The sequence below is a fragment of the Lutra lutra genome, chromosome 4 (genome assembly GCF_902655055.1).
Source record: "Lutra lutra chromosome 4, mLutLut1.2, whole genome shotgun sequence".
NCBI lineage: Eukaryota > Metazoa > Chordata > Mammalia > Carnivora > Mustelidae > Lutra > Lutra lutra.
In genome coordinates this window covers 98,032,304-98,055,120 of record NC_062281.1, presented here as the reverse complement: position 1 = coordinate 98,055,120, position 22,817 = coordinate 98,032,304, and the positions used below count along the sequence as shown (strand labels likewise).

Below are 22,817 nucleotides of genomic sequence, written 5' to 3'. Positions count from 1 at the left end.
ATCTGTCAAATGAATAAATAAAAAAATCTTAAAAAAAAATGTTTTGCAGATCTTGCCATACTTCTTCCCACCTTCCCTTACAACCCCAAGGTCCTCCAGATAAATGCAATAACACATAGTCTTTTCTGATCTGCCTGGTGTTCCCTTCCAACCTGGGACTAGCAAAAGGAGGCCCAGGGAACAGAATAGACGTCACTAGATTAGCTATAGTTAATGGTATTCGTTCAGGATAGAGTAGTACTGACCAAACAGTACATGTTAAGAGTATGCAAGAAATACAGAGGTCTCATGCCATACCCACATAACCTTCCTAACTTCACTTTACTGATAAACAATAATGCCTAACAGTTGTGCTTTCTGCATACAAGGCCCTATTCTCAATGCCTGTGAATTCTCTCATGTAATACCCACTGCAAGCCGTTAAGTAAAATATAATTCTGTTGTTAGAGTTAGGGAAACAGGCACAGCAAGGGTAAGCAACTTGATCTGAGGTTATACAGCTGATACACACCAGAGCCAGGATTTGAAGGGTGATGGTGTTAACTCCAGAACTTTTGTTCATTGCTTCTCCTTGGTCGAGAAGAGCTGACCGTGAACAAAATTATTTCAGTTTACATGTTCCCCTTGGGTGCCCTCTAACCGAAACGGGGTACCTTGAGAAAAATGTCCACCACAACACATAATAAAAATAACAATTAATGGGGAAAAATAATTAGTGGAGCAAACGCTTTAGCATTCTCTGTATGATAAAAAGTAGTAAGCACCGTCTACCTAAACGTAACAGTACCAGAACCTTCTTTCCCTTGGAAATAACCTCCACCACAGAAGGAGCGGAGCGGCTCTTGAGATGCAGCGTGCCTCCCTGTACCCCTTGAGAGAGAACTTTCTACCCTCCAAACCAGAGTTCCCTTAATTACTTAATAGCTGTATGCAGAGCCGTTGATGTTTTTATAATTTCCTTTTCGCCAAGGTTAACTTAATGTTTACCACTGTCATTACCGTAACGTATTATTTCCCTCAGATGATTTCTGAACACTGTGTTTTTCTTTTAAGTAGTAGTCAGGCACATTACATGTGGGTGAACCTGACTTTAGGGAGAGATTCTCTTGGAGGCCACTGATGGTCATTTTGTTCTGAATAAAGCGCGGCGAAGGGGCTTCTCTGGGACCTTCTGCCGCACAGCAGAGGTACACTGGTCTCAACTTTGCAGAGATGTGAACTGACCAGCTCCAGCCCCATGCTGGCTTTTGCCGCCAGGCTCCCCCCGCAACCCCCGCCCAGGCAGTGTCTGCAGTTGCTGCTACAGCCAGGGTGCAGGGTGGTGGATGACAGGAAGGCAGGGGGAGGCCATGGGGCCGGGCGCTATCGGGCAGCAGCGGGACTGACACCATAGCTTAATCCTACCCTAGCATGTCTGGAATAGAAACGTTGCTGCTGAGGACCCTGTCCCGTGATCCAAAAGCTGGTGGTTCTGACGTCACTGCTCCGCTCATCACTGCGTTGCTCTCCCCTCCTGGAGTGCGGAGAACAGCAGATGGGCAGCCTCCAAGGTTCTGCCCATGGTGCCTCTGTGGCCTCCACAGCCTGAGGTCGGCCACAGACACCCTTCCTCGGCACACAGTTACTGAGCATCTGGTACATTCCGGGAACCGCACAGATGTTGCCGATCGTGGTCCAGGGTGCTGTGACGGGCCCCACGTCACCTGGAGGATCTGGAAAGGCCTCTTGAGAGAAGCAGCGTTGTCATTAAACTGGGCTCCAGGCCTCAATGGGCCTGGAGCCCCAGAACGGGAGTGTAGCTGGCCAGGTGGGCAGGACCCTGCGGACCCAAGGGAGGTTTTCGTGTTGTATTCCAACTGTAGTGGGACCCCACGGAAGGGTTTGAAGCAGAGAGGTGACATCCACATTGTGACGTGGAAGATCACCATGGCAGCTGCCCAGCTGCACTGTGTGGGTCATCTCCAGGGGCCCACAGTTCCAGATTCTAGGATCCGTATTTCCACCTTTACGTGGCTGTTCTGTTCAGGCCTGCGCTGCCTCCTGTCCATTTATTACCCTGGGGGCGGGGGTTGGAGGTGGTGGACCTGATTCCTTGTCATTGCTTTATTCCTGATAACGGGTCCCTCTGACCTTATTTGAGTTCTGCTAATTTCTTGTGCATACAAGCGAACTATCTCATAAACATATCATTGCAGTGATAAGCTTCACTATGGGTGTTTCTATTAACTATATCCACGCTCTTTCATTGGCCCTTAAAATGAGTCTGCTCTGGATATTGTCAGTTTGCCTCTGTTGCTCTTGCTTAATCCTTACTCAGATCTGGGACAGGAGTTGATAACTATGAGAGGAGCAGCATGACTTAGGGGAAGGAGCCTGAGCTCAGCGTAGACTGTAGACCAGATTCCATGGGGAAACTTGCAGGCTTTGTGACAGGTTAGCCCTCTGTCCAGGGGGAGGTGGGTGGCCGAGCTCTAGGAGAGTGAGGGGAGGCTCCTGAGGACAGTGACAGTGGGATGTGAGGGAATCCTGGGAGAGAGTGTCAGACATGGCATGGGGCTGGGTGGACAGGATTGGTGTGATGACTGTATCCCCCGGCAGAGGACACTGGAGAGAATAGGCCAGGACTCCAGAAAGCACTGGTGGGGATAATGATAATCCCAAGGGGATCAAGAGGCAGCTGAGTGGGAGATGCGCACTGGGGCTTTACTCTTTCAGTGTTTGTCAAGTGCCTAATACGTCCATATGCTGCGGTAGGGAAATGGTGGCTCCTGTCTCCAAGCTTACACTAGAGTAAGTCCATGGATGGAGAGGAAACATGGATGAGTTTTGAGCCTTAAGGGATAACTTGATGGGAGAGAGGGTGGGAGTGTTGGGGAAGCGGTGGCATCAGCACCATCCTGTCAGAGGATGGACGGCCGCAGGAAGCTCTGGGAAGACAGGCAGGGCGCCAAATGTGCGCCTTGTCATTGCTGTGTCCTAGCATTGCCTAGCGTGCTCTCCTGTGGCTGCTTGCTAAATACAGAGAGAGATGAATGCAGAATGGGATCAGAAGGTCTAGGGAAAGGAGGACGAAGGTGTGACCTTTGGATGTGGCCCACTTAGAGCTGTTTCAGTGGAGTGTTGAGGGAGGAAGATTGGGGTGGCAGTTGAGAGGGAGGGAGTGGCAGCATATACAGACCACCCCTTTGAGGAGTACAGGGAGGACTTGGGGAGAACCCGGACATGGGTGCTGGTAGAGTTGGGTAGAGCCTTTCCCCAGAGGGCACTTGGAAGCCCATGATTGCCTTTGAGGGATGTGCCTGGAGTTGTCTTAATGGATGGCCAGAGATTTTAATGAGGACTTGGAATGATGTCCTCTTGCAGAGGGGGAAGGGGAATGGAGCCTGGGTTACCATGAGCCTTACATTGGGAGCTTGGTTTATTGCTCTCAGGGACCTAGGAAGAGCTCGTGTAAAATGGCCTCATTTTATGGGGGGTGGGGCAACAGTGGCTCCCGCGATGTCTCCCATCAGGAAGCATGAGTAGCACCAGCCCAGGTCTGTAGGACCTGGGTCATCTGCCTCTGAGACACCCCAGCAGCATTGAGCCAGAATTAGCTGGAAGTGGGGATAAGAAGGGGGGTGACCGGAGAGCCCCGGGCCAAGGGCCTTGAGGGAAAGAGGCTCCTGCTGGGCAGGCCTGGGGATTTGGCTCACCTCTTGGTGTAGGTGTCAGCCAGGTACAAAGCAGATGAACAAGCAGCAGACCCCAGAGCAGAGAGATGAGAACCGAGGGTGCTGGCAGCTCCCTGAAATTGCTGGTGGAAAACGGTGGGAGGCAGAGTTGGGAGCAAAGAGGGTGATTGTGATTGTCTCTTGCTGTCTTCTAAGGAAGTGGAGGTGGTCCAGAAGCAAAACTCACATTCTGAAAAAAATGCCACTACGTTTTCACAGTCAGCCCACAGACTAGGGACCTCATTTGCATTTTATGGGTGGGAAACTGCCTTGCTGAGTGCACAGCTGGTTACCAACCCCCGGGGGCTGAGATGCCGTCTGGAGATGGGCTGCCAGTGGCGGGGTGAGCTGGGCACTGGCTTTGCCCTGCTCCTGTCCAGGGTTTTCTCTTGCTGAGAAAGACAAGGAAGGACATGAGTTTTCAGAGCCTGAAGGGGAGTCTTATAGCCCCAACTCTCACTTACCTGCTGCCCCTGCCGCCTGTGCTGGGCCCACTTGCAGCTGGAGCCCCCTTGTTTCTCCCAGCAGCCCTGGTACTCATACTCAGCAGTGCGGGTTCTCAGAGCTCAAGTAATTTGACTGAGGTTATGGAACCAATATGTGGGGAAAGCCAGGCATCAGAACCCAGCCCCTGATCCTGTCTGTATGTGTTTCCTTTCTCGGATCAACCCTGTGATTTTTTTTTTTAAGATTTTTTAATTTACTTTTTTGACAGAGAGAGAGCACAAGTAGGCAGAGTGTCAGGCAAAGGGAGAAGACTCCCCACTGAGCAGGGAGCCAGAGGCGGGACTCCATCCTGGGACTCTGGGATCATGACCTAAGCCAGAGGCAGCTGCTTAACTGACTGAGCCACCCTGGTACCCCTCAACCCTGTGATTTATCCCAGTTTGACAGATGAGGCTGAAGAAGGCAAGTGGCTTCTCCCGGGTTCTATCAGACAGGGAAGAGCTCTGACTAGAACCCACTGCTTGCCTGGGGCTCTTGATGGCAGAGGAGGTGGGAAACCATGAGTCACGAGACCCAGGACAAGGGAGGCTAGCCCCTTGGTCACAGCGCCTGGAAGTGAATGCATCTCACTTCCAGGCAGAATGAACGCTAAGGGCAAAGCCCTCTTAGGTGGTATTTGAGACTGGGAGCTGTGTTGGTGTGTGGCAGTGACCAGGAGGTTGGCTCTGGACCTGCAGGTTGCTGGGGGTGGGGTGCTTGGGAGGGGTACTGGGGGGGTGCCTTGGCCCCTTCCCAGTAGGGGTAAGGCTGTGGCATTTGCAGCTCCTTTGTTCTCCCTTCACACTTAAGTCACTGGCTCTGTTTGCACTTTCAGCTCCCAGGGGAGGGCGGGGGCACTGGAAGGAGAAGCCTTGAGGGGCGGAGACCAGCACTGGGGTGCGGGATGCTGGGAGAGACAAACTTGTGCTTCTCAGGCCTTTAGAAGTAAAGGGTTTTTAGCACTCAGGCCTCAGGAATGTACTTGGAAGTGTTTCCAGTGTATTTTTATTGCAAAGCAATAGCTAATGGAAACATGGGGCAAAGACCCTGGAGCCTGCAACTAATAAGTCACCTGCTTTCCTTCATTTTCTGATGTTCCCTCTTAATCGCTGTGTTTACTTAAGCCTGCTATATGATTTTAACTGTAACAGCAGGCTCAGGGTGTATCCATGATCCTGTAGTCTGGTCTTTAAATTTACCATTATGTTGTAAAACTTCCCATTCTTCGTGATTATTTTAAACAGCTATGTGATATCTGTCTGGGTGGAGAAACCGTGTTTTCCTTACTTATTCCAGCGCTTTGGGGGCATTTCGCTTATTTCATGCTTTCTCCTGCTGTAAACAACGTGGTAATAGTTTTTCTTTGAAAAAAATCAGTTCTCTAAGATAAATTCTCTGGTCTTTGGATCCCTGGTTTAAAGAGATAGAGAATTTTTTAATTGTTTTTTGGAAACTATGAGCAAAATCCCTTAAAAGCCGCTTTCCTGCGTATTGTTCTTATAACCAGCAAACTGGCAGTGGGGACTGGGCCCTGTCTAGGCTGTGGGAAGCCACTTCCTCCAGCCTGAACCCGGGCGAGGTTGCGTGAGGCTGTGTCCAGGAAATGGCGGGGGACCAGGTCTCTCCCATGTCTGTTAGGCCGGCTGCTGTGCTAGAGGGCTGGCCTGCCTAGTCCCTACCTGTCTTCCTCCGGGACCCCTAGGGGAAGCACTTAGTGTTCAGACGCTCCTTCCCTGCTTGCTTGTTCTCCAACAAAGACCCAGAGGGGAGGTGGCTGCTGTCATTCACCTTCCAGAATCTTTAGGTTGCCTTTGGAAGTTGATTATCTTTTTTTCCTCCCTGCTTTTCCTAGAATTTGTTCCTGTCGAAGAGCGGCTCCTGGATCTCCAGACCCTTTGCAGCTTTCAGAGTCTAGTTGGTGAAATTCTCTACCTCAGAGGAGAAACACTGCTGCTGCTCCTTTCTCAAGAGCAAGCTCCCCATTGCTATGGATACCGAATCCACATATTCTGGATATTCTTACTATTCCAGTCATTCGAAGAAATCTCACAGACAAGGGTATGTAAGCTCTAGATTGTTCCGCATTTCCTGGAAACTCGCAGGTCAGTCCAGCCTTCTAGACTCACTTTCCAAGTGGTAAAGCCAGGTTGCGGGGCTGTTGTTGCTGGAGGGTCAGTCCAGCGGCCCACGAGAAGGCGGGCTTTAAGAGCATTTAACATGTGCTGGAAGTAACTGTACCACCAATTTACATTTTATAGCTGCCATTACGGTTGATGACCTTAATTTCTCACAATTGATTTTAAATTAAAGTTTCTCCCTGCAGTGGAAATGGTTTTCATTTCTAAATACTTCTCACAGACAACAGGTCTCCCAAAGCTTTACCAAGATTATAAATGAAAGTTTTAAAAAAAAGTGTTGATTTGTTGCTTTTTACCTAAAGTCGCTGACTCATTGCCCTTTAGGCATTTGCAGTGAGGTTTATACACTAGGTGGTGGGATTGGCCTAGTGCCGTATTTCTCTCTTGATGAGTTTTCCCAGTAAACAAGCCTAATGAAAACCCGCCATGCAGGGTGATGGGGGCCAGCCTCCCTCCCGCGCAGGTCTTCGCTGGTGTTCATAGCGCCTGCAGTATTACAGACCTGGAGACTGATTGGTGAGTAAAGGAACAAGGGAACGAGTGGATGGAGAGGCTGAGAAAACAGTTGGTGAAGTGGTAGTCCCACCTCTTTCTTAGACTCCTCATCTGTGACATGGGTCCAGCCACTCACGGGGCTGTTGAGAGAATTCCGTATGATTGTGCATGTAAAGCATTTAACACGGCCCACAGTGGGAGGTCACTAACCAGTGACTGTATGAATGCTGTTAACAGCCGTGGCATTTCAGCATCACGCTCAAAGGTCCCAACTGGCCACTGCCCAAAGGCCCAGCTGCAGTCACAGCCCCGTGAGGACTGGGAACGGTGTTTCCCTGACCAAGCAGTTCCTCACAAAAGCAGCCAAATGCAGAGTGGGACTTTGTTTTGTAATGCAGCGATAAGATATGTCGACCTAATAGACTTATTTATTTGTGAGCCTGTCTGCGTGTACACAGGCAGCCAGAGGTCTGGAAGGATATTCTCTGAGCTGCCCACAGTGGATCACCGCAGGAAAGGGGCCGAACACAAGATGGTGTCTGATGGGAATTTTGTTTTTGCTTTATCTTTCGGTACCCGTTCAGTCTTCTACAAGGGTGTGTGTGTCTTGTGTTTAAAAATCTGAATGGAGTGAAAGAATGAGAAACAACAATGTTCACAGATTGTTTAATGACCTGAGGAATCATGTTTATGAGGCCATGATATAAAAAACAAGAATCAAAACTTGGTGCTTTATAATAGTTATGTATTTTTATGAGAGGATGAATGGTAACATTATTGGCCATGCCTGTCTGGTCTCTGAATATAGGGATTATTAAAATTATGGGTGGGTTTTGTGTTTTTGTGTTTTTGTTTTTTTAAGCCTTCATTATTTTCTAAATTTTCACCTGTTGGTCTTAAAGTCATAAAAATGTGGAAAAGGGTGTGAAAGAGCTCTTCCTGGAGCCTGGGTCAGTCTTTCTGGCAGCATGCTGAATGGAAGTCTGCTGAGGGAGGCCTCAGGTGACACGGCAGAGCCCAGATCTCTGGAAAGTCAGAACGCCTCTGGGGATCAAAGATTCATCACCAGTTTCAACCAGCGAGTAAAACATCAGATTCATCCTAAAACCCCAGAAACAGCTGTTTGGAAACATCCAACTGGAGAAAGCCATTCCTTTGTCAGCATACCAAGCTTCTCTTTTCCACACGGCAGTGACAGAAATAGGAATTTGGGGTGCCACTCGTGCTTGGGGATGAATGGGGGACGACGTTTTACTCGACTCTGAGAAGGAACCATCTTGGATCTCCTCTGCCTACACATGGGTCCCAACTGTCCTATGTGTGGGCCCCAGGCTGTGCTCCAGTCTTTTCTCAGGCCCCTTGGGGCCCCCAGAAATTGGGTCAGCAGTGCTCTTGTGGTGACGTTAAGAGATAATAACTTCCAATTAAAACGGCATGCCAAACTCTTAATGCCTCCCTTGGACCCATGTGGAAAGTACTTGGCAAATGAGAGTACAAGCTGAGCCTTTGAATAAAGTAATCAAGGAGTGCTGCTGAATGCCTATTTAGAAAAGCTCTGGGTGGAGGGGATGGCCATCAGAGATTCCATGGGTTCTTGAGGAAAAAGCAGCACCCACATGTGGTGAATTCCCTGAGGGTCCTGTAAGGCGCAGTAGCTAACTACGGGGCAAAGCTTGTAGTCTGTAGATGGTGTGGGCCCAGGAGTACTGTGTTGGGCATAAAGAATATTAAGCCATAAGATTACCCCTCACCAGTGTGTAAGCAGGCCCTAGCGCCTGCCAAGGGTATGGTATCCCCCAGGAGGGTCCCCGTGAAGGCTGTTCTGCTCAGGGATTTGTCAGGAATTTGAATGGAAAAGGAAGAAAGGGGAGGGACCTTGCTTTGGGGTAATTGTATTAGGCCTCTCACCCAGAAAGGAATAATGAAGTGCACTAAACTTGATATGCCCAGTGACACCGTGATCATCTGTGGGGGGCTGGCTGGGTTCCAAACAGATGACACCTGACTCTTTTCCAACAAAGAGGTCAGCAGGCTGGTTTTGTGATGTCTGCTCTCTCCAGAGGGTGTCCAATTAGTCAACTTGCTGGGAAAATGGTGCCGACTTCAGCTGACCTTGTCTTACCTTTTGAGCCTGGAGTAGCAGTTTCCTGCGTCACATACCACAGCGGCCAGCGATGCTAAGGAACACTTGGTGGGCACCTGTGAGGATCCTCAGCTCCTGTCCCCCATCCTCATGGCTGTCCTAGAGCCATGGGAGGAGGTACCCCCGTTTAGCAGGCGATAACATGGGAGGTGCGGAAAGGCAGTGCTGTTTGCCTGACCTTACGAGCCTAGCAGGTACTCTTGGCAGGTTTCCGGCCTGACTTGTTGGCCCTTTGGGAGCCCGGCTCCTCCCCAGGCTGTGCTAGATGGGGAGCAGCTAGAGGGGGAATGGGGGTGGGGCAGGAAACTCATGTGACGAATGTGCTGAAATGCACTGTCCAGGAGAGGATGGCCAGGATGGGGAGGAAATCGGCGCTTTTGTTCCCAGGCCACCTCAGAGTTGGTTTGCGCTGTGCCCAGCCCTCCCACCCGAGTCCGTTGCTGAGCCAGCGGAAGCAGCCAGACAGCCCCACTGTCAGCCAAGCAAGGGCAGGTAGTGGGTTGTGATGGAGAAGGAAAGGGCGGAGTGACTGGTAGGGCTGGCTTTCCCCAAATAGAAAGAGACCAACGACAGAAACAGAGCACAGAGCTAAATCGTCTTTCCCAGGAAATGCCGACTGTAGTGGGAAGGGAAGAGGAACTGATGGGGGTTCTGGCTGGAACCGGGGGCGTTTACAGCTGCCCCCAACGGCCCCGCTCTGGAATCATCTAAGTAGATTGGTTTATGCACATACGCACGGCAGGTACGGACACCTGCCCGGGCCTCCTGCGTGCCGTTGCTTGCTCTTCCACCCTCTGGCCTGCACACACTCGAGCACAGATGCGCTGTACCCTTACTGGTAGATGTTGCCTGGAGACCGATGCTGAGATACAGTGATTCCCGCAGCTGACGCACCTGCCCAGCAAAGGCACGAGGTGATCCCTACTACTCAGGCACATCTGGAAACCCTCCCTGGTTCGCCTGGGTTCCTAACAGCCGTTTTGTGGTTTGATAGCCGTACCCACTGCCCCCGCCATGCTCTGCCCCGTCTCCTGTTTTCACTCTGAGACCCCATGAACGGATTGTCTTCACCACCGCAAAGCCCTCTCCCAGAGTGCACTTGGCCCTTGCTTGGAGTCCCAGCGTTGGGAGTATTGAGATGAACACGTGGGCTCCTCGTGCAGTGAAGCAGCCGTCCTGCGCTCTGAGCTTGGCACCCTGGACAGCACTGGATGGCAGTGTTTTTGTTGGACTTCTCTATTTAGAACCGGCTTGGACACCTTCCTGGAGCAGTAGTTCATGACCAGTGATTTTTGTAAAAGCTGCATGGCCCGTCTTGGTCCCTTGGCAGTGGGAACCGGCACAAGACTGATGCTGAGTCCTGCATGCTGGCCTGAGCCTTCCCTCCAGCCTCCTCCTCTGAATGCCGCTTTAATAAGGAAGCTACTCTCTACCTTGACATCGTAGGGCTGTGCATAATGGGCCCGTTACTGAGCCCCTGCTGCATACAGGCACTTCACAGACAGCCGGACTTCCGAGCACTCACTCCCACACCCCTCTCCCCAGGAGCATTCGGGTGGAAGAGCCCTGGGGAAAATTTCCTGGACGCCCTGCATCCTGATCACCTGGGGTGCTGGTGAAAATGTCATTCCTGTTGTTTCTCTTCCAGAATTCCCTAGGGGTGGGGCCAGTGAATGTGCACTCAAATGCCCACTCCAGGTGGTGTCTCTGCACACTCAGGTGTGAGAAGCACTGGTTTCAGGTTTCTGGCTCTGGGGGATGAGAGAACCTTCCTGGAATTATTGAATGATAGGTTCCTATCCGGTTTACCAGATGTCACCAAGGGAATGGTTCAGGCTGGGCCTTCTCCTTTGGATGCTGTTGGGCCCTTTAAGAGCCAGCTGGGGTGGGCCAGGGGTCAGAGTGATGGCTGGCCCTGGGAAGGCAGTTTCCAGTCCTGGGTGTGTCCCTGACCTGCTTTCTGCCTTGGCCGGGTTCAGGCTCCACCGCTTGGCATTCAGTGAAAGAATTTTGGTGTCCAGTGGAATTTGTGCTGTCACAGGATTTGACCCATGGGAGTAGTGCATAGATAGATGGGGTTGGCTAGATAGACCTGACTTGGTGATGGAAACACAAGATAGAAGAGGAGACTCCTAGGTCGGCCAATGGAGGCCCTGGGAAGCAGGGATTCTAGACTCCACCCATACAGGTCACCCCGAAGAGTGCCCAGGTGCCTGGGAAGGCTCTCCCAAATGGTTTATTGTTTCTCACACTCGGGCCTTTTGAAGTGATTGTCTTTGGCAACTCAGAGCGTTGGGCTCATCGCGTTGTGCTGCCCAAGGTCATAGGGCATTTGTGCCTGCCAGCAGTAGCTCCACAGGAGGATCTTAGAGCTCAGCGGTTCAAGTAGAGGGTGCCCAGACGAGCAATAGGAATGTTCATGCTACCAGATCTTCAGTCGTTCTTCAGATCAGTGCAGCCATAGCGGGTGTGAATCAGCGTGGTGGGAGCAGACCTGGGACACATCCTGCCACTTACTACGACTTTGGCAAGTCAGTTATCCTCCGTGAGCCTCGGTTTTTTCCATCTCTGAAATGGGGACACGTCTACTGGCTTCATACAGTCATTGTTAGGATTAGGATGGGGTGAAATTAATATCATAGAGCACCTAGGAAAGCACTCTCTAAATTGGAGCAGGGAGTGGAATGATCGGCATTGATAGATACATCTCTAGGTTAACTGATTTTCTGCTGTCCCCCTAGTTACCTGGTTAAACTGAAACACCCAAGTTGATCAGAACACATGCGTTTCTAGACTCTAATATAACAGTAGATCAGGATGGTAAGTTAAGCTCTAGCAATTAGAGATGCTCTCAACTGAGAGTTTCTGGGGCCGAGGACGCCTCCCTGCTCTTTGAAGGAACTAACCAATGCTTATCCTAGAGAGGTGCTGAGAAGGTCAGAGTTTGGCTGCAGGAAGTCTGCATGGGATTTTGTTGGCAAGTAGCAGGTTATTAGGACACACACTGTGGAGGGGAAGGAGTCGGACCACGTGTTAATAGTTTCTTCCACATCTCCTCTGAGGCCCCTGTACTGATCTCTGCATACATTACCTATGCGGTATTATCATTGTCCCCATTTCACAGAGAGGAAACTGAGGTTTTCAGAAGTTGAGTAACTTGTGCAAGGTCACTTAGGAGCATGACTGAGATCTGACTGTTGTCCCCAAAGCCTGTGTGTGCAGTGCTCTGTCCTGCCTGGGGGGACCTTGGGAATGAGAGCAGGTGTTTGAAGGGATGTCAAGGTGGCCTCTAAGACAGGAGGCCCTGATGGACAGGCTCCTTCTGTGGGGGCTTCTGGACTGACTGTCATAGTTGGGGACAGGAGTGCCAGTTTCCATAGGTGGTTAGTGACCAGGTTGTGACTTTAGAGCTTTGCACAGCGATTGATTTCCTTTCATAATTTCAAGATTGACCTGAGGCAGGGTGCTCTCATAGTTACCCTGGAAGACCACCCAGGAAGTTTATCTGGGGTAAAATGAGGCAGCAGCCCGCTTTCCTTAGGAAGCCTGAAAATACACACACATGCCCATACGCACCTCTTGGTGTCGTTTGTCCTGGCTTTTATTGTTCCTCTGGATGCCTTTGAATTCAGCCAGAACCTATGGGAATGACTTTCAGTTTGAATTTGTAGGAATGAGAAGTAAATGCTTCTTTGTACTGGTTTAGGATTTCCTTTATTCTCAACTTGTCCAAAGGTGTAGGGTGACAGCGTGTCCCAGATTTTTTTGGACAGACCAAAGTGTAAATATTTTGCAGTGTTGTCCCCACAAGAAAGCCTTAGAAAATGAATTTAGGCAAATTAGAACCAAATCAAGTCAGTAATTTTACAGTAAAATGTGCCTCAGCTACAGAAATTCTAAAACCACAATTTTAGGCTTTGAAAAAATCTATTTTCAACTCCACTGTTGAGGGAGGAGTGACAGTCTTTGTTTTGGATCTTAGAATGACAGAAAATACTAAATAGGGAGTAAAAATTAGCTTACTCCTTGCAGGGGGAGGCTTGGGTGGGTGTTGGCTCTGTGTGTGTGTGTGTGTGTGTGTGTGTGTGTGTGTGTGTGTGTGTGTGTAGAATTTTCCTAAACTCACAATGAAATGTAAATTCGATGAGAGGTGATTCATACAGTATAAATGTCCTGGCTGATAACCTCCCTTTTTTTTTTTTTAGGGAGAGAAATAGAGAGAGACACAAATCACCCCGGAATAAAGATGGCAGAGGGTCAGAAAAATCTGTCACCATTCAAGCTCCCACCGGAGAGCCCCTGTTGGCCAACGATTCAACTCGGACAGAGGAAGTTCAGGTAAGGATCAAAGGCGGTGTGTGAGCACACTGCCCCTTGATCAAGACTCTTTTCAGTAAATGTTTTCCTAAGTCTTGTTGCAGTAGGTTCTCTTGGGTTTTTATCTTTATTTTTCTAGCATGGTAATGAGTTTATCTATGTCTCGTGGTTTCTTGTTGGTCTAAGGACAGCCTGTCCTGCCATTCATTGGCTACCTGGGGGATTCTTCTGAAGTGTGATTGGTTGGCCTGCTTTGAAAGGTGTTGAAAGAAGCCTGCCAGGCTGATGACAGGGCAGAGAAAGGGAAAGTTGCAGGCTGTCGTCTCTAGGGACGCGTTCCAAAGTGGAACAGTAGGCCAGGGGTGGAAACTCTTTCCAGAAGCCCTGAGTACTGTGGGGAACAAGAGGTTAAGAGAGCCCAGACTGACTGCTACAAGGTATACAAAGTCAGTTGGGGGGCTGTACACTGAGCTGCCTGACAGGAAAACTGGATGAATGAAATGGGCCCTGCATCCCAGAGAAGGGGCCAGAAACTATCAGCCAAGCACGGGGGTGAGCAGCAACCTATGTGGCATGCTGTTGTTGGGGTCCATGGCATGGAGTGATGAGGTCTGTGGCAAACTAGAGAACATGTCTTCTCTGTGGGAGGAATGGCAGCTCCCCAGCTCTGGACTCTTATTACCGCTCAGGAATGCGGGAATTCAGTGCTCCTGGGTCTAGTGGTATTGAAGAAAAGCTGGAAACTAGGATTTTATGTGAAGTCACCCCATTTTTTAAATATTGGCAATGTATTTGTCTTTAAAAAAAGATGCTGTGTGGGTTCTTCTCGCTGGGTCCTAACTGTCTGGCAGCCCACCTGATCTAAATAAACCCTGAGCTATCCCCAGAAATGTGTGTGCATACTTTCCACAGCTCTGGAAATATATGCGTGGCCAGCCGTGGCACCCAATAAACTGAAGTATGTCACACCCACAGGTATGCACACACATGAAATTGGAATTGCTCAGAGCACACAAGGTGCTCTTGGGACCCAAAGCCCAGCTGTGGGATGGATGTGGAGTTTGTCCAGGATGAGTACCTATTGTTAGTCCTTACCATTGTACTACCTGCCAGCATGCTGGGAGGGCCAGAGCGATGGTTGGATGGTTGGTGCTGATCTGGAGATCGGACTACCTTGAAGCACTCCGGGGGTCAGTTTCCTTCTAGATGGGGATTCAGAGGTACTGGGGGCCAGAGGCATCTCTTCTTTGCAGCTTCCCTACATCTTGTAGCTCACTGGGAAGCTGTATCAGGAAGCTGTTGGTGTTTATGCCAAGTGGATATGACGGGAAAAGCATGGCAGTGGGCATCTGGAGGCTCTGTTTCTCAGTAGCTCTGTGACCATGGCCGTCCTGACCTTTGTGGGCCTCAGACTCTTTAGTGGAGATCTTGGGTATCAGATTAGAGGATCTTAGATCCTTTCTGTTCTAAGAACCCCAAGCTTAAGAGGACCCTTCAGACATCTACATTTTTAAGGCACAGGTGTACATCCATTCTCAAAATATCCAGGGGATTTAGTAAGCAACTCTGGTGGACAGAAGGGTGAATAGCTAAATCATGGCAGTGCGCTGGTCAACAAAATGACCATGAAATACTAGTAATAATTACTTCCACATTGATGATCAACTGAATATTAGGCCCAGTACAAAACATGGAACCTGGTATTTGCCCTTCACTTTTTCAGAGTGTTACAAAGTAAATTATTTTATGAATTATGAAATTTACTTTATAGTATGATTTGTCACTATTTGTGGCAATTTTCTCCCCATTGATGATTTTTTTAAATTGAAGTAAATTTACACACAGAGATAACAGATCTAAAATGTACAGTTTGAGAAGTTCAAACAGCAGAACAAACCCATGAAATTCACACTATTTATATATATGTGTGTGTGTATGTATATATGTGTATGTGTGGGTATATATATATATATATATATATTTCTTTTTTTCTCTACAGAGTTCTTTTATGTTCTTCCCAGTCATTTCCTGTCCCCACCTCCACCTCTCCAAGACAAACCCTGTTTTGATCTCTATCACTGTAGATTAGTTTTGCTTGTTAGAACTTAATATAATTGGGATCATATTCTTAATATGATTGGTATGAAATTATATTCTTAATTTAATTGGGATCATTGTTTTGAACTTTTCTCAGCCTTATGATTTTGAGACTTATCCATGTTTTGGTGAGTTTTAGCCATTCATCCCTTTTAAATTTTTGCTGAGGAATATTCTCTTGAAGGAATTTATTACCCATTCTCCTGAAGGATAGATACCCGAGGGGTGCCATTTGGGGTATCATGAATAAAGTTGTTAAGAACATTCGGACACAAGTCTTCTTGCAGACATATGTTTACGTTTATTTTGGATAAAAACCTGGAAGTGGAATTGCTGGATCATACAGTTGAGCATATAAGTTGAATTTATAGGACGCTGCCAGACCTGTTTTCAAGAGTGATTGTACCATTTTACTCTTCCCTTAGCCATGTGTGAGAGTCTTGGTGGCTTCTGCCTGTCGTCCTAGAGAGTGCTTTCTTTCACGGTATGCGACACTTGTAACTTTCCAAGTTGAAGAACTCTTTGTTCGTAGGTCAAGACCTTTGCCACTGCCACCACTCCTTGCTGTAGCCTGTACATTCATAAATCATATTTTTCTGATCATGACTAGATTGAAGGTTGTTTGGTCATGGGATCCCTCCCTATCTTGCTGACTCGGCTGTCAGCTTAAACTTGATTTTTCTAAGTTGGTGTCTTCCACATGAATTTCACCCGGCTTGCCCCTGCATCGGACTATTTTTTCTAAGTTAAATCATATACACAAATCTCTGAGCCAAAACCTCTTTGGACCCCGTGTGGCTTTTCATTGCCTTCTTGCTCTCTTGTTGCTTTGTAGTGGAGTCAGGGTTGCCAGCAAGATAGCAGAATCGTGTAGAAATCCTAAGAACCTGGATCTTGTTCAATAAAGGGACTGATCAGTCCTCCTGGAAAATACCTCTGAGTTTAAGAAGAGAGAAAGCAAGAGAGTCAAAGACACATTGCAGTAAGCCTGGGAGTTCTATGCCCTCGATGTTCACAAGAACATCGTGTGTCACGAGAACGCGTGTTTGGGGAGGAATCTTCGTGCTGTCCTGGCCAGCGCTACTTGAATTTGCTCAGCTTGCTCAGTGAGAAACATGGTCAAGGAGTGCTTGACGCTGATAATTATTAAACAAAACAAAACAAAACAAAAAACACTACCATCAGCTGTGATTCGTACGTATAGCTTTTCAGAGCTATTAGAGGGTATTGTAATGCCCCACTTCCAGAACTTGGACTTTGTCAGCCTTTTTTAACCCAGCCAGGAGCTGAGAAGCGAACGCAGTCTTCTTCCGCCATAGGTGAGCCCTCTAATATTAGTCTCACAGCAGACCCAGAGCCTCAGGAGATTCTAGCATTCTTGTTCAGGACTCCTGGCATACATGGGCAGGACTTTCTCTAGACGGTCTTACTTTGTGTTTGCTGGACGATTTTCCTGTTTTCCGCCCCAGATTGAGGCGGGGGCTGAGGTCAGGGGCTGGGTCTCCCTCTCACTGCATCCCCAGTGCCTGGCCTGGAGCATGGCATATGGTTGGCGCTCACAAGGGTACCGGTGAGTGGATCACCTGGGGTGACTAACTCAGGATGATCGAGGTGAGCGTATTGAAGCCCCCAACACACCCATCAGAAGGTTAGACTGTGTCTTCTCTGTGTGAAAGGGTAAATATAGCATACAGCTTGAAAAACTTCAACGAAAGCCATCAAGCTTCACTGTTCCTGAATTTGAAGGGTTCAGCCTCCATGTTCTAGGGTTGCCCGTGGGTGTGGGCCAGCTTGGGGAGGCGGGCCCTCTGTGTGTCCGAGTGCTGACTTCGTGGCTTTTCCCAGTGACCTTCGCCTGTGGCTCTTTACGCTCCCTGTCCTCTCCCCATCAGGATGACAACTGGGGAGAGACGACGACGGCCATCACAGGCACCTCAGAGCACAGCATATCGCAGGAGGACATTGCCAGGATCAGCAAGGACATGGAGGACAGCGTGGGGCTGGACTGCAGGCGCTACCTGGGCCTCACCGTGACCGCCGTCCTGGGACTTCTAGTGTTCCTCACTCCCATCGCCTTCATCCTGTTACCCCCCATCCTGTGGAGGGACGAGCTGGAGCCTTGTGGCACCATCTGCGAGGGACTCTTCATCTCCGTGGCATTCAAGCTCCTCATCCTGCTCATCGGGACCTGGGCACTCTTCTTCCGCAAGCAGAGGGCCGATGTGCCACGGGTATTTGTGCTCCGCGCCCTCCTCTTGGTCCTCATCTTCCTGTTTGTGGTTTCCTATTGGCTGTTCTACGGGGTCCGCATCCTGGACTCGCGGGACCGGAACTACCAGGGCATTGTGCAGTACGCCGTGTCCCTGGTGGACGCCCTCCTCTTCATCCACTACCTGGCCATCGTCCTGCTGGAGCTCCGGCAGCTGCAGCCCATGTTCACACTGCAGGTGGTCCGCTCCACTGATGGCGAGTCCCGCTTCTACAGCCTGGGACACCTGAGGTAAGGGGCCCGTTTGAGGAGCAGAAAGGACAGCTGACTGCCATTGTGCTGGCAGATAGCACGAGAAGGGTGAGGACGGTTGCTGGGGGCTGGGACCAGGGGGCGGGGACCAGGGTCTGAGGCCCTTCTTCGGGTTTTGGGAGGAACTGGGGGAAGTGGGGGTGGTTGTCCATGTCCGTTGACAATCCCGACTGCCAGGTGGGGTGACACCATTGCTGGCTTCATCCAGGGTTGCAGTCTTACTGGGCCAGCTCTCAAACTTGGCAGCTCCCAAAAGTGATGGAGAAGGGGGCGCATTGGGATGGCTGCTGGCCTTGGCCCTGAAATTGGCCTGTGAACAGTGGACAGAGTAACCAGCCCCTCCAGTTTGCTCAAAATACTACATCTGGTTTATACCCTTGTCCTGCTGGGATTGTTCATCCTCCCCCCACCCCCACTCTTAGAGGTGTCTCGGTTTAGGCACTAAATTATATGGTCACCCTAGGGACCCCTGGTAAAGAATCAAGTGCAGCTGAGAGACCCCAAACTTGTGAGAACGGAGTGTTTTGGAAATGGATACACGTGATAAAGTTAGAAGTATATTAAGATGTCATACTTTAAATCTATGCATGTCATGTATTTTGTGGTTAACTAAAAAAGGGATAATCATATTTTATTTATTTTTATTTATCTTAAGGTAAGCACTTTGTATAGACTGTCAGGTTTAGTCTTCATAGAACCCTTTGCTTTAGGTGTTACTCATCCCAACATTACAGATGAGGAAATGGGGGATTAGGGGATTTAAACAATTTTTAGAAAATAACGTGGCAGGCCTCGTTTAGGATTTACCCAGTTGTCATGAAGCTGGGCTTCAGTTAATGACCCCATAATGGCATTTCTCACTTTGTGTTTCTCTAAAGGGTTGTTCTGTTTGTTTGGCCATTAATGTTATTTCCATTTTATTTTATTTGTTTGCTATTATAAGCACAAATCTTATGATCAGGATTGTTATTGTTCAGGATTCCTGGTGCACATGGGCAGGGCTTTCTCTAGGTAGTCTCTCTTTTTGTTTATTGGATCAATTTTCTGTCTCTTTCCTGCTACAAATTGAGGCCGGGTCTGAGGTCAGGGGCTGGGTCTCCCTCTCACTGCATCCCCAGGGCCTGACCTGGAGCATGGCATACAGTTGGCGTTCACATGGTTACTGGTGAGTGGATCACCTGGGATGACTGACTTTGCCATCTTGCTGGGCTCTCCTGCCTCCTCCGGTGACACACGCCGATGTGCGTAACCTTCTTGACCCACGGTGAGCACTTAGTTAATTGTGGCCATTACGGCCTTTGATTGCGTACCTGGCAGAGCGGCCAGGACCGGCAAGGGCATCCTACTGAGTATCAGAACAATGGGCTTTGTCATATTTTTGGCCTGGACACAGGAAGGTGGCCCGGCCCTGGTTTGGAGTTGGGTCACACTGCCAAACCATCTTGGTGTTGGCATGCACCCTCTTTCATTCCTCTGGCTTAGCTTGTACCCCCCGAGGACTGGGTGGTTTAGCCCTGGAAGCGGCTGCTGTCCTGACCGGTCCTTGGAGGGAATCAGTGTCTGAGTCACATGCCCCGCGCAGCAGAATCGTATGTCTCTGAGTCCTTTGCAGATGCCTGTGGGGCACTGAGGGCGAGGAAGTCCCTGCTGCTTATTCATCTCTGCTTTCTTCCAACTGCCTCTACCCCCCACCCCATTTTCAGTGGAGAATGACCAGCAGACTTGCATTAATAATCAGCCTCAGGGATACCTGGATGGCTCAGTTGATAAGCATCTGCCTTTGGCTCAGGTCATGGCCCCAGAATCCTGGGATCAAGTCCCACATCAGGTTCCCTGCTCAATGGGAAGCCTGCTTCTCCCTCTGCTGGCTGCTCCCCCTGCTTGTACGCGTGCGCGCTCTCTCTCTCTCTACAAATAAATAAATAAAATCTTACCCAAAAAAACCTGCCACATGCAGAGCCCAGCATTGGGGGTACCTGAGACACAATGCTGCCTCCCTTCAGAGCTCTGTCTGGAACTCATGGGGTTCACCGTCCCTTGTTGAGAGACCAGTGCCCTGCTGTGTTTGGACAGTTGCCGACACAGGCCCAGGTACCAGGGGTGGGCACATGGGAGGAGGAGGCAGTGATAGCAGGAAGCGGTCTGTCCCAGGACAGGACAGGTTTTGCTCAAGCTGAAGGGGGTGGAGAGAAATCTAGCTCTGGTTACAGTAGAGACGAGTGATATTTGGGACTCTTCATGTAAGTGGCCAAGATGCTGGCTTCCGCCCTCATTGGTGCGAACCCCACCTGTGGGGTGGAAAAGCGAAGGGAGTTGTCTCCCCTTGGGTCGTCCCAGTGATGGGGCTGACTTCCCACCCCCCCACCCCACAGCTCCCACTTGGCCCCTCCCTCCAAGATTGGATAGGAGCAGGGGTGGGGAGGGGATAAACCAAAGAGCCCAGGGGCAGTACGCCTGTGCTGTGCTGAGAAACTTGGCAGCAGCCCTGGAGCCTCACCACGGCGCCGCTGCTGGGGGTGGGGGGACACCTGGGTGGGAGGGCAGGGCCAACAACACCGTGTGACCCACAGGCTTGCTGCACACCCTTCATGCCTGTCCTCGCCATGACCAACAACTGCTCACACTAACTTGCTAACACTGGAGCCACCAACCCCAGCCCCTGGGGAGACCCACGGGTGCCACTTTTCCGGCAGCCCTGGGTGGGGGTGGGGGGCACATGTCAAGGTTCTTGGCTTCTCTCCAGGAACCATTGTTCTCCTCCTTTCCCTGCCCTCAAGGAGGCCCCTTTGGTCCCTCACATGGAGGGAGACCCTGTTAATGGGGTGGAGAGCTGGGCAGGGACAGAGAGGTGCCTTTGCTCTCAAATTGAGCCCTCCGCATGTGTGAGCTGGAGCGGGCTTGGCATCTGTCCCTGCTGGCACTGTGTGGGCTCAGCCGCCTGCCGTGGCTTGGGCTAAATCTGGTCTGAACCCAGCGGTGGCTGCTGTAAGAGTCACGAGGCCAGAAATATAACTTCAGAACCCTTTTGCAGAGCGTGGAAACAGACAGGAGGGATGGGGGAATCAGAAGAGACAAAGAGCGAGTCCGGGGATCAGAATAGCAAGTCGTCCTCAGCTGACTGGCAAGCCGTTCCCCTTCCCTTTATGGAAAGCTTTCCCTTAGGTGCGGAGCGATGGCGAGTGCTTTTGTGGGGGTGTTCTCAAAGATGATTTGATGGAATCGGCTGAGCTATTTTTGAGGGTTGTCTAAAGAATGCCTGTTCTTCAGTTTCTTAAAGGAAAGATACTTCTTGTTAGCTCTCATAAAAGGTACAGAGTCCCTGCTTGTTGGCAGGAATGGAGTTATGGGCTTATTTAAAAACTTTCAGAAAAATGGAAGGTTATTGTAAGGTGAGATACTGTAAATAGATTAAGATACTTCTAACCTCTCTGCCGGGTGCCTGGGGGATGACAGAGGGCTTTTCAGTTGCTCCATGTCATTTACTTACTGCTCCTGCCCTTCAGGGCGGGACAGGTGGTAGGGGGCGGCTGCCCTGTGAAGAGGACAGCTCCAGCTGTGGGTTTGGGGACTGCGTGCTTCCTGGGGGTCTCACCCCTCCCCTGTGCCTTGGGATAGTTGTGTACATGCTCACAGCACTGCTTTCAGAACACTCGAATGAGCTCAGAAGCATGTTTGAGTTGTGTATCTTGGGCCAGGCTGGGCCCTAGCTCTTTTGTTAAATACATGATTCTGTTTAACTCCCAGCTTCAGGGTTGAAAAGGGGAGAACGCAGAGGGTTAGAGATGGCTGGCTTGCACCCTGCAGCCATTCCTTAGCCTGTTGCTTCTTTTGTTCAGTTAGCAGACACCAGGACCTTAAAACCGCACAGCAGTAGGGGGCGCCTGGGTGGCTCCGTGGGTTAAGCCTCTGCCTTCAGCTCAGGTCATGATCTTAGGGTCCTAGGATTGAGCCCCACATGGGGTTCTCTGCTCATCAGGGAGCCTGCTTCCCCCCCCACCCCCTCACCCCCGCCCCAGCCTGCCTTTCTGCCTACTTGTGATCTCTATCAAATAAACAAAATCTTTACAAAAAAAAAAAAAAAAAAAGAAAATTTTTGGATTGCTTTTAAACATGCAAGTTTATGATCATGCACGATCATAGCATTGCTGTGTTGAAAGACACTGTTGTGGTTCCCCCCCCACCCCCTCAACTCATAGGTGGAAATGAGAAACATGTCATTGGATAATGGCGAAAAGACCATTGTTTTTATAAAGTGGCAAGGAACTTGGCTGAGCTGTGTTGGTGTTCTAGTGTCCTGTGGCAGGTAGAATTTGTGAGTGACAGATGGAATTGGATATCTGGCTAAGGTATTTATGTTTATTTTTTTAGAGAGAGAGAGAGCACGCGCACATGCGGGCGGGGCTGGAGATGGAGGCAGAGGGAGAGAGAGAATTTTAAACGGGCTCTACATCTGGCATGAGCCCATCACAGGGTTCAGTCCCACAACCCTGAGATTGTGACCTGAGCTGAAATCAAGAGCTGGATGCTTAACCAATTGAGCCACCCAGGCGCCCCATAGCTGAGGAATTTCTAAGCCAAGTGTTGAAGATGCACCCAATAAAAGATGGCAGCTCGGGTCCTCCATCACTGCTCATATAAAATGTGAGAGGAGGAAGATGGGTTGCGGAAGGAATTCTGCAAACAGGAATCCATACTTGAAGATTTGGAAAATTCTCAGCCTATCCATAGTATAAACAGTGATTAAGTGTGTACTGAAGAGGACACCAAGGGTGTGGTCACACAGCTGTTTGACTATTTGTTAAGGTTGTTTGTTTGTTTGTTTGTTTAAGTAATCTCCACACCCATCGTGGGGCTCTTGTGAACTTATGACCCAGAGATCAGAGTCCCACACTCCACCGCCTGAGCCA

At 49.8% G+C, this 22,817-nt stretch overlaps 1 protein-coding gene across 2 annotated transcripts in view; it reads left to right on the top strand.

Annotated features, from left to right (window-relative positions):
- Positions 1-22,817, top strand: part of VANGL1 (VANGL planar cell polarity protein 1) — a 46,723-nt gene that overhangs the window by 3,461 nt on the left and 20,445 nt on the right. For both annotated transcript variants that reach the window (XM_047725700.1, XM_047725701.1), the window contains exons 2-4: positions 6,052-6,257; positions 13,181-13,313; positions 17,282-17,889. In XM_047725700.1, the coding sequence (XP_047581656.1) occupies positions 6,187-6,257; positions 13,181-13,313; positions 17,282-17,889 (812 nt within the window). In that variant the 5' untranslated portion in view covers positions 6,052-6,186. The remainder of the gene's footprint in view (positions 1-6,051; positions 6,258-13,180; positions 13,314-17,281; positions 17,890-22,817) is intronic.